At 44.5% G+C, this 11435-nt stretch overlaps 2 protein-coding genes across 3 annotated transcripts; one reads left to right on the top strand and one right to left on the bottom strand.

Moving 5' to 3' along the window:
- Positions 1-60: 60 nt before the first annotated feature.
- yju2 (YJU2 splicing factor homolog) lies at positions 61-4593 on the bottom strand. Its single transcript, XM_064328699.1, has 8 exons — positions 4439-4593; positions 3932-4032; positions 3657-3801; positions 3260-3394; positions 2330-2511; positions 1678-1831; positions 928-1105; positions 61-334 (listed from the first exon to the last, which is right to left on the bottom strand). Exons 1-8 carry the CDS (start codon positions 4460-4462, stop codon positions 204-206), a joined length of 1050 nt encoding a protein of 349 aa, XP_064184769.1. The 5' UTR covers positions 4463-4593; the 3' UTR covers positions 61-203.
- Positions 4594-5666: 1073 nt separating this feature from the next.
- ebi3 (Epstein-Barr virus induced 3) lies at positions 5667-10484 on the top strand. 2 transcript variants are annotated; one of them, XM_064328691.1, is made up of 7 exons: positions 5667-5791; positions 6660-6778; positions 7181-7384; positions 7865-7994; positions 8468-8625; positions 9038-9195; positions 9964-10484. In XM_064328691.1, the coding sequence occupies exons 2-7, from the start codon at positions 6673-6675 to the stop codon at positions 10108-10110; spliced, it is 903 nt and encodes a 300-aa protein (XP_064184761.1). In that variant the 5' UTR covers positions 5667-5791; positions 6660-6672; the 3' UTR covers positions 10111-10484. The 2 variants fall into 2 exon arrangements, with proteins under 2 accessions (XP_064184761.1, XP_064184759.1); XM_064328689.1 differs by having other exon boundaries at positions 5674-5791; positions 6638-6778.
- The last annotated feature ends 951 nt before the right edge of the window (positions 10485-11435 follow it).

Raw genomic sequence — 11435 nt, 5'->3', positions numbered from 1 at the left:
GTGTGAGTGTGAGGTGAGTGGAGGGAGTGAGTGGAGTGAGAGAGAGGAGAGAGATGAGAGTGGGAGGTGAGGTGAGGGAGAGAGAGAGAGAGAGAGAGAGAGAGAGAGACTGGGCCCAGGTCAGGGGAAAAAGAAGCCATGTAGAGAGATGAACACAGCTTTGCCGGCACACGAAAACACGCGAGAACGTTTCCCTCCTTCTCTCATTCACTGTCATCGCTGTCAGAGTAGGCTCCCAGCAAGCTCAGCGATGAGCCGTTCTGCGCCGCGATTGGCTGGCTGCTGGAAGCTTGTGCTGTGACACTGGATGACGTGGCCTTTGGAACGCTGACCTCTGAAGAAGAAGAAAAGGCTTAATTAAAAAAAAAATTTTAAAAACAGCAACTTGAATCATTTCTTATTTTCATTACTATATAAGTGGGAAATTAGCAGATGAATTAAACCAACAAATCCATAATTTTTGTAAATGTCTTTTCCATTTGTAATAATGGGGAGAAAACATTTACCAAATATAACTCTTAATAGTCCACTGGTCTTTGTGAATCATTTATAGCACCCAAAATAACTCTCAATCCCACTTTTCCACACCATAAACTCAAGAAGTTCAGCCTTTCCAACCGTAAATAACGCATAAATTCTTCAGCCCCCTGGTGACTTCTCATCTGTACTGCACCCACAGTACTGACTTTTCAGTGAACCCTTCAATGCTGTCAGAGCTGAACACTGCTACTACAACACGCTCTCATTTATGTTAGCTATACAAGTACACTCACATATATATTACTGGCTGTGGCCTGCTTATTCTGCGCAGACAGGGGCTCACAAGCGCAATGGGGACTAAGGCATTGGCCTCTTAGCAACGATAAGTGGCTATGCTATTCTTTTTTACTCTGCCATTTTGAATAACATCACTAGTAAGGCTCTCACCTGATTGGACAGGCCGGGCTGGAGGCGGAGCTGCCAGTTCAGGTTTTGGGGCCGAGATTCCTGGTTTTTTCCTCACCACCAGGGACCCCAGGGCTCCCCCACCCAGTCCCCCTACGCTCCTCTCCCAGGTCTCCACCCGGGGTCGCTTCACCCCCCCTGGAGGTGGGGGCCCGCTGGCCTGGGGAGGGGAGGGCGAGACAGAAAGAAATATTACAAAATATTTATACACAAATCGTGTAACAGTGGTGCTGCACCAGCTCGTACGGCTTCCCTTCAGCCTCCCCAAAAGTGATAACATGAGCTGCAGCATCACCTGAGACACCTCAGCACCGCTCTGGCAAAAAATCCCCAAGAGAACCCAAATATATGTACACAAAATACGCCAGCTTGGTGTTGGTATTGTTAGTTGCCACGAAAACAACATTTAATTTCCCATTTTTGGTTTATGCTCATTTTTTGGCTGGACCGCAACAGCGGGGCCAGCCCTACAAACGCGAATGTCTGTGACTGAGTGACTGAGTGAGTGATGAAGTTACACCATTGGTCGGCTGGTCCAGCTATATACTAGGTTTTGACCTGGTCTTGTTTAAACAGACACCGAGTGCTCATCCAGCTCTACTTTTTGGAGAAACCAGTTTTTTTAAACTGATAAGCTGTTAAAACTGCACTATGTGTACCTTCTGGGGGTGACTGGCAGGTCTTATCTTGCGTGTCTATCTGTCTGTCTGTCTGCACCCCTGTGGTCAGTACCTTGGCGTCCGTGGGTCTGTCCGTGGTCAGGATGTCTGTGGGCTTTTCTGAGGTGCATTTCTGCGCGTTTCCCTCCCTCCCGTCCTCTCTCTCCTGATCAGAGTCTGAGTCCGAGTCCCTCAACCTCTTCACCAGAGCTCTCTCCAGCATGTCCCTGAGACGGGGGGGGGCGGGGGTGTGGAGGGAGAGGGAGAGGGGGAGGGAGAGAGAAGGAGGAAGGAGGAGAGAGAAGGGGAGAGAGAGACAGAGAGAGGGAGGGGTGGGGGAGGGAGGGAGACAGAGAGAAAGGGAGGGAAAGGGAGAGAGGGGGAAGTTTCAGTTTAAAGTCTTACGTGCCATGTGTAACAAGTACGTGTGCTAGTACATAGCAATTCTTACTCTTGCTCTTGCTCTTCCTGCCAAATAGAAGAATATGGTTAACAATTTAAAAATGGGGGAGAAGTAGAACAAACCAAAACTGAAAACCCAGCTCTTCTCTTTCCTCCTCACACATCCAACTTCCATCACTCAATCATAACTCCCATCAGGTGACGCCTGCACCTCATTGGCCAGCCCCTCATCCCCCCTCATCTCTCCCAATCTCATCTGACCAATCACGATGCCCATCAGGCGACTCCTGCGCCTCCCGAGCTGAACCCTCCCCCACACACACCTGGTCTCCCTCTCGTCCTCCTCCTCCTGCCTCCTCCTCTCCTGCTCCTCCAGGTGCTTGTGTCGGCAGAGCATGCCCTCGAAGTCCACCTGGGCCTGGCGCTGGTTCAGCTCCTTCAGCTCCTGCAGGTTCTCCAGGACCTCCATCTCCAGCTTGGAGTCGCGGGTCCGGTTCTCCAGAACCTGGTCAGAGACGGAAACCCACACTTGTGAGCGTTTTTAAATTAAATCCTGCATTACTGCAGTCCACCAGCAGGGGGGCAGCACACTCACCTGTATCCACCCCTCTCTACCCAAAAGGCACTTAGCTGACGCTCTCATCCACAGTGACTCTTACCATATAACCCATTTATACAGCTGGATGTTTACTGAGGGATTTCACGGTAAGCACCCTGTTCAAGGGAACAAACGCAGGTCCCCTTATACCAGGGCTGCCCAACCCTGTTCCATAGGATCCACAGTCCTATAGGTTTTAGTTGCAACCCTAATTTGGTGTACCTGATTCCACTAATTAGCAGCTCAACAAGATCTCTACCTGTTGAATGAGGTGTGCTATGTTAGGGTTGGAGTGAAAGCCTACAGGGTGGTAGATCTCCAGGAACAGGATTGGACAGCCCAGTCTTAAGTCATTATCATCCTGGAGGTTGCAGTTGTCGTTATTATGGCTTGTAACTTTCAACTTTGATTTTAAGAATGTCCCCAGTGAGTACTGAGACACGGTTGCCCTGGCAACTGAATCCCTCCTTCATTAAGCAACGCCACAGCCAATTACGCGTCCCCATGCAAAGGGGTCCCAGCCATAATCAATCTAGATGCAATCCACACAGTGCAACAGCGGCCTAACAGGATGAGCAACCCAGCGGCCCAAAGCCCACACAGCTCTTTTTAAAAAAAAAAAAAAAAACAGGGCACCCCGACCCCACCCCCCTACCTTCATGGGGTTGTTCAGCTCTTCCTCCTCCCTGTCTCTCTGCAGCTTCTTCTCCTCTTCCTCGAGCAGCTTCTCCGCCTGGAAGTTGCGGGTGGCTCCGTGCTCCATGGCGTAGTCTGTGTTCTCCGGATCGGTCTGGAGGGGGAAGAGAGACGCACATCAGTCCTGCCGCTCCTTCACCAGGACGAAGGACGGACCGCCAGGCATTTTTCAACACGGAAGTCTATGGTGATGACATCACCATGTTGTCTTGCACCACAAAGTTCCGGCTGTGGCTATCAAATAAAAGAAGATGAATCTTTCTTTCTGGTTCTCTGTCCCAAGGACTTTCCAGCCAACATCAGACAGGTGAATTGGAGGAGAGAGCACTAGGGCTCAGACCGACTTTCTCAGCTACCTTGAACGTGATCTCGGCCAGGCAGCGGGTGCACTTGATGTAGAAGCGGAAGATGGGCAGACCCATGTAGAGCTCGTTCTGGACCGTCTCCTTTCGGGCATTGAACTTCTTCCCTTTGTAGATGTACTCGCCGCAGGTCTTACACCTGCCGGAAAACAATTCAGATCACGCACAACAATGTGCGTTTATCACTGCTCATTTCGTCCACGTGGGAACTGTGTTTTTATTTTTATTTTTATACGAATGCAAGCAGAAGTCTATGAGCTTACTCCTACCTCATATTGAACGGTGCCATCAACCGCACAACATACTGACGATCTTTTGGTAATTTGAGTTTGGGAATTTTAGATGGATCAAAATCCGGCGGGTAGTATTTCTAAAATTAATTTAAAAATAGAGAAAACAACATTACAAACTAGCTAGCGAACAACACTATTAAGTTCTAACCTATATTTAGTACAGAGTTCCTCAACCAATGCTAGATACACTTCTATTTACACAGGTCTATTTACGTTTACGATGAGTCAACTTAATTTTTTAACATCATCTCGCAAACTAGCTGATATTTACACATAGACGGAAACATAAAATCTCATCATTTCTATTAGTTTGTTCATAACCGATTGTTATTTGTATACTGATCAGCGTTAGCCAGCTAGCTAACATGTGTATCTACAGGGACAGTTAGTTAGCTTGCTGAATGCAGACTAAGAATTGTTGGAAAAGAAACGTAACCACCCAATATAACAAATGGTTAAACACACCACTAAGTCGATACTTACGTTTAAAACCTTTCTTTCCGACATGACTTCAAATAGTAGTAAATCTACACGGAAATTGAAACCAGTAACTTGTCCACAGAACGTCGCTAACAGCTAACGAAACGACTCTAACATGGCACTTCCTGTAACAAATACCAACATCCGGTGCAGTGCAGATTCCGCCCACATTTCCCAAACGCTCATTGGTCAAAAGAGCTTTCACTCTCCTGACCAAAATAGTCCGAAGTTATTTTATGGAAACTCTGCTCCTCTTATCAATGTTTATACATTGTGTGTTACTTTCTGTAATTAAGTAAACTGAATGTTAAACATTTAAATATAATATTCTATAAGTACTTGATCAAACAGTCTGTTTCATCGATTCAACCGTTTCTTTCTAGCTCCTGGATTATTCATATTTGACAGTAAACGCCTCAATTACCGTAATGTACTTTTCATGCTATCCCATGGCATGAAGGAATCAAAGTGTTATTCAATTATTAATGTGATCAGGCAATTTATTGGAGGACCTAGCTTTTACATATTCGTGTCTGTGATGTATTTAACCTTTCGTAAGCTAGAACACAGCTCACTTTAAATAATAATAATAATACAATAAATGTATAACTATATTTATTATTATTCATTAAGTAATTGCAGTAAGAATAGTTTACTGTTTTCTTGTAAAGGATATTCGTGACAATGTCTCTGAAAAGCATCACACAAATAAAACTGAACTGTATTTTGAGTAGTACTATTGTTATTATTATCATCATTATGTATCTGATCATTATTATCAGTTGATGCTTGTCTTTTCTGTGTTTCATTGATTGACCGGGTAGATTCTTACAACAGAGCGAGCAGTCCTTAAGTCTCACTTTCATTCCAATGCATAATTACTGTTTCTCTGGGTGGCAGTGGGAAGAGTCTTGTTGTACGTCGCATTGGATTAAAGCGTCTGCCAAATGAATTAAATGTAATGTGTCTGTTAAGTGTGGATGTATCATGTGATCTGCTGCATCAGGATGCGAGCAGCACCAGGCAAAGATGCATTTTCAGCTATTCATATACTTAACTTTGACTACATTAGACTATGGCTCCAGTATTACTTTAGCCTCTTGTGTTGTGGTCATACCACATAATGGGTTATTATGTTTAAGAAGGAACATTCTTTTTACTGACCATGACCCGACGATTGCCACATGTAAAAAAAAAAAAAAAAGTAACTCTCTGCTATGCCTTTAAAAGGGACAGTGTAAACTTACCATGGTCCATGGTGCCTGAAACGTGTTTTAGTGCCAATAGACAAAGGTTACACTGGAGATAACAAAGCGGAAAGAACACGATCTACGATCCACAAGTTTCTACAATCCAGTAAGCTTGTTTCTTCTCTTCTCCTCCCTTCTCTTACCCCACTCCCCCCCCCCCCCCAATACCTTTTCTGCAGTGAGTTCGTCAGAATAAAAAAATCTATTCAAATGTGTGTATCAGAAATATGGAAAAACCTTGTAGACATTCCCTGAGGAGACACTACAGGGATATGTCACATTTCACAGACTTAGTGGTAGTAAATATTTATATATTTTTTTGAATTTGCACCGCTTCAGTTATTCACATTCTGGGCATTATTTACACGGTTCCCAAGTGGGACTGAGCGAGATGAATGTAGGATTTTTCGTTCTGTGATTTTTTTAATGGGTGCTTTTGTTTACTACTGTCGTAGTAGCTACACTGCAAAAGTAGCTATTTGCTCATTAATGATTTATAGAAGTATGTAAATCTCCCCCTCCCCACCACCCTCGTTTTAGTTTCAGGATATTGCTGGCACCATGAAAAAAACCTTGTTTCTTCATTTTGTATTTTTTTTCTCTCAGTTTTAACACATTTAAAAGTTCTCAATCACAGTTGTATGTTCTGTCACTGCTTCATAACCGAACAAGTAATAAAATTGGTTCAAAACCAGACCTGACATGCATTTCACTGTTCCCATGAAGTTAATGGCTGTGTCTAAATCAGTGCACTTCCCTAATGAGTATTTATGTAATATACAAGTCCAATACAACTTGTATACTCAATAGTGCACAAGTGTGCTGATTTGGAACACAACCCATATTCTTATTTCTTTTTTGAGATACAAGGTTTTTTGTCTGTTTTTGTTGTTGTTGCAAGGCACCAACAATATGTAAAAGTTCAAGTGTGACTCTTTTTAACTAATGGTAGTCATGTGCGTGCTTCTGCGCAGCTGGGCCTACAGGATGTGTGTCCGGTGCACGGTACGCGTCTGCGCAGTCGCAATTCTGCTCTGCCCGCTTCTCAGTAGTGACCCGCGTCTCTCTGTGAAGGAGAACCAGTACACAATGGGTGAGACTGAAGGTCCGATTCTGTTCAAGAGTTCTGGTTTCATAGAGGCTGAATAGTACCAGTCTGCAGATCAATTCTGTTTAATTCTATGAACTTGGTTCAGGAGGTGAATGAAATTCAACTAATTAATTAGAAAAACATCCTCATTGAACATTATGGGAATAAAATTTTTCTGAAGGAATTGAAATTTAAATTCTTGACTGAACCCCACCACACTCACCTTTCTCTTTCTTACTCTCTCTCTCTTTCTCATTTTTGATTTGAGTTTTTATGAACTTCATTTTTCCGTACATAGGTGCATGATATAGGCATGATGCATAGGACATGATACAGAGGAACTGAGCCTGTGGTTGAGGATGGGTTCACTGTTTTTTTTTGGTCTGTCACTGTTCCCCGTCTCAGACCTGTATGTAGCCGTGGGTTCAGCTGTGAACATTCCCTGTAAGGGTGAGGGCGGAGAAGGGGCCCAGTGGAGGCTGAACGGGATGGCGTTCAACCCGGGTCCCGTCCTCTCCATCCGTAACGCCAGCCTGGAGGACAGAGGCAACTACACCTGCCACAGCAGGAACGGGTCCCTCCTCCAGACACTGTTCCTTCAGCCCGGATGTGAGTCTGTGCACCTGCAGGCCGTCCTGCAGTGACCTTGGGCACCACAGTAACACGGCAGCATCGTTAGCCAAGCGCTTGGAATGTGCGACCACAATTACATCACGTATCATGTGATATGGAAAGCTGAAATGCGATTGGCTGCCCGCAGAGGGTCAGAGTTCAGCGGCTTCCATGGGTACAGGGAGAATGGAATCTGTGACTGTGTTACCGACTGTTACTCCCTATTGAAAAGCAGTTTTTAGTAAATGTGAACACCCCCTGTTCTTAAATCCCCATCCTATACTTAAGTGTTTTGGAGAACAGCCGTGAGTCTGTCTCGTTACTCTCTCCATGTGTTTGCAGTCTCCCACGTCTTGAAATTCTGTTCTATTCTATCTATTCTATCTGCACTCTGCCTGGTGACTGAATGTTGTGTCCAACTGTCCATGGCTGCAAGCGTATGACACATTCTCCTCCTCCTCCTCCTCTTCCTCTCAGACCCTCCATCTCTCCTGAAAGTGAAGTGCTCATCTCCTGGTTACCCTATAACAGCCACATGTTCCTGGAGCGAAGAACCTGAGCCAATGCTGCCAACGCGCTACACTGCCACCTATGGGATAAGTCATAAGTGAGTGCTGTCCCACCTGAAAATAGCATTCAGGCAGTATACTTTGTAAGAAAAGTCTCCATTCTCCGTCCTACTCTGATTTAGAGGGCGAACATACCATCTCCTTCGCCTTTTCTTCTTCTTTTGCATAGCTAGATAAACTAAAGCCACTTTAAACTTTTTGTTTTGTGTTCTGATCTCGCGTAGCCCTTCACTTTATACATCCATGGCGTAGCGGAGGTCTGGGTTAGATTCCAGCCCCAGTTAATAGCTGCCTCATGATTATTCATAATTATTCACACCCCAGTGGCATGGAGTGACTTTAAACGGTGCGATGTTCTCACTGAGTGTACCGACAACAGTGTTCGTGGACATGTTCGCCGGTGGTTCTCAATCCTGAAGTTCTTTCTTATTACTGAGTATACTGCCAGCATCAGATGGGTATACTTAGGTTGTCATAGTGACCTCTAACCTCCATCCCCCCACCCTGAAAGGTCAAGGTTCCATCCCTGCCGCCCTGTCCCGAGCCTGAGGCACCACTGCGTTCTGAACATCAGTCTTTTCCAGAGCGACCCCCAGGTCATCAACGTCACCGCCACCAACCCGCTCGGGAGCAGGTCCACCTTCTTCAGCTTCATAGTTGAAAACGCTGGTGAGCAACACCCTCCACCCCCTGCCCATTTTCTCCATTTAACATAGATGTATCAAATAAAATTTTTATCAGAGGCGACATAGCTCAGAAGGTAAGAGCGGTTGTCTGGCAGTCGGAGGGTTGCCGGTTCAATCCCCCACCCTGGGCATGTCGAAGTGTCCCTGAGTAAGACGCCTAACCCCTAATTGCTCTGGCGAATGCGAGTCATCAATTGTAAAGCGCTTTGGATAAAAGCGCTATATAAATGCAGTCCATTTACCATTACATGCGACCACTTGAAGAATTGTGAAGAATTTTTAAGCTGGTCGAACGTTTCACTTTGTTCAGTACATAGGTGTGTAATTTCAACATTTTTTTGTTTTTTCTATTGTTCATCCTCACCTGTCCTGTCCGCCACCACCCCCCCCTCCAGTAAAGCCAGACCCCCCAGTTAACGTGACGGTGACCCAGAGATTGGCAAGGCAGCTGTACGTCCAGTGGGCTCCTCCCCCATCCTGGACTGACCCCACCAACTTTCCGCTAATGTACAAAGTTCAGTATTACCATGGCGACATCAGGTCGGCGCGCGAGGTGAGCATTGCGCTAGCCGCCGTCAACTGCTTTAACTCCAGCACAGGTGCCAGCGAGGGTCTACAAAACAATCCCAGAGTAAAATTCGACACGACCGTCTGATATTAATCCGTCCGGTAACACACTGCTCAGATCAAAGCAGAAAGAGCAGACAGAACAAAACTCAGCGAATCTTCAGAAATGTTCAAAAACAACAACAAAAAAAGGTTACTGAGTAAAGACTCCACTATCTACACCAAAACAACAGTTAAACAAATAAAGTGAACGTTTCCGTTACAACCAGTTGGTTGTCATGGAGCTGGTTGATGAGATCCAGCTCATATTTAACCCTCCTGTTATGTTGCGGGTCAAATTGACCCTTTTTAAAGTTTGAAAATCTAGGAAAAATACTTAAAATTATTTTTTCAGTATGAAACTTCTTCTACTGGCCTTAATTAGTGTAATCAACATTTTTAATGAAAATGGTTCATTTCATGTATTTGCAAACCCCCCCTGTATGGGGATTGACCCGGGAACATTTTTGCTGTACCTAAAAAATGAACAGAACAGGAGGGTTAATGCATTGAAGGTTTTGTGTTTTTATGTGCATTGTTTTGTGTGACACTTTCCACCTGGGGATTACTGCTTGTAAAGCTTTTAGCTCATTTTTGTACAATAAAAAATACAATTGTCATTAATGTCTGTCATGAATTGTACATTGCATTCTGCATCCTGATGAATACTTTTTTTCCCCCAAAAAAACTAAATGATCCCATTCCTTTCCCTCAGCTGGGCCCGTACAAGTGCCAGAGTATGGTCCTGAAGGCACTTCGGCCAGGGGCTACCTACGTGGTCCAGGTCTCTGCGCAGGACCAGCTGGTGGGACAGAGGAGTGACTGGAGCGAGCCCGTCAGTGCCACTGTCCTCCCACGCTAACACACTTGCTTATGGTTTGCCGTTGTGTCGGATGATTACCATCTACTCCGTTTTCATGGGATTTTTGATGGCTGCATAGGCCAATACTGAAAGCACAGCTTCAGCTGCAGACAGGGCATGTGTGGACTGGGTTTATTGTGGATGGGGAACACACACGCACACACATCTACACAAACACATGCACACATGCACACAAATGTACATGCACACAGGTGCACACGTGTACACACACACGCATGCACGCACACACACACACACACACACACACACACAGATGCATTCCCTGTAAAGCCTGCATCAACAAGACAAATGTTAGCCAATGTTAATGCTAATGTTAGCAAATTTTAAAATAAAAATAAGATAAATTAAACTGGGTTTTGCTGCCAGGAAGTCAATCATTTGGCTCTTCTAATACATTTTGATAATTCATTATTATTTAATAATGAATTAAATTAATTATGCGTTAACTGTTTTGTTGCATGTTTTCCTAACATTTAAAAACAATCCAAGTGAAAATTGCTCACCTCATTGTCATGTCTATTTTCATTAAATAAGCATTATAAAAAAAGTATTGTATTATTATATTATTATATTATATTATTATTCCACAAAAAATCTGAACCTACAGTTTGAAATCATTCCACAGGAAGTTCAACAGGAAGTACAGTTAGCCGCAAACTATCAGTATAGGCAGGCCCTCTCAGACACAGGCTGGGACCGATGCAATCTAACCTCAGTCTCACATTTGCTAGCTCATGCATGAAAACAGCACGTGCAGCAGTGCATTTACATGCAAACTGTAAATTATCAACAAGAATTCAGAACTAAAGAGAATTCAGCATTCCATATAGCCCAAAGCCATACTGTGCAATTCTAATCAATTGCAGTACCTCTATTGACCACACAGTGTCTCACTGGCTCTAAACCGGGCCGTATGGATTTCGATGGGAGACGCAATGCCATCAACATTGACGCTCAACTGAGATCACAAACAGACAAACAGAAAGAAATAACTTGCCATATTATAAGGTGACATTGATATTACTTTCCAAGACATGCCACTCAAGTTGATCCTGATGGAAGCAACAGTTCAGTTCTTTAAATATATAAGTGTCTGTGCGTGTGTGTGCGTGTGTGTGTGCGTGCATATGTGTACGTGTGTGTGCACATGCGCATGTGTTAGTGTGCATGTGTGTATATGTGTGTGTGTGTGTGTGCTTGCGTGTACATGTATGTGGGTGTGCATGCAAGTACATGTGTGTGTGTGCATGCATGTTCATGTGTGTGTGTAATGCACAGGAATTCTAGATGTCTTGATCTTGGCC

Source organism: Anguilla rostrata, chromosome 3 (genome assembly GCF_018555375.3).
Source record: "Anguilla rostrata isolate EN2019 chromosome 3, ASM1855537v3, whole genome shotgun sequence".
Lineage (NCBI taxonomy): Eukaryota > Metazoa > Chordata > Actinopteri > Anguilliformes > Anguillidae > Anguilla > Anguilla rostrata.
Note: the sequence above shows the minus strand (reverse complement) of the source record. Positions and strands in the feature narration are given on the sequence as shown.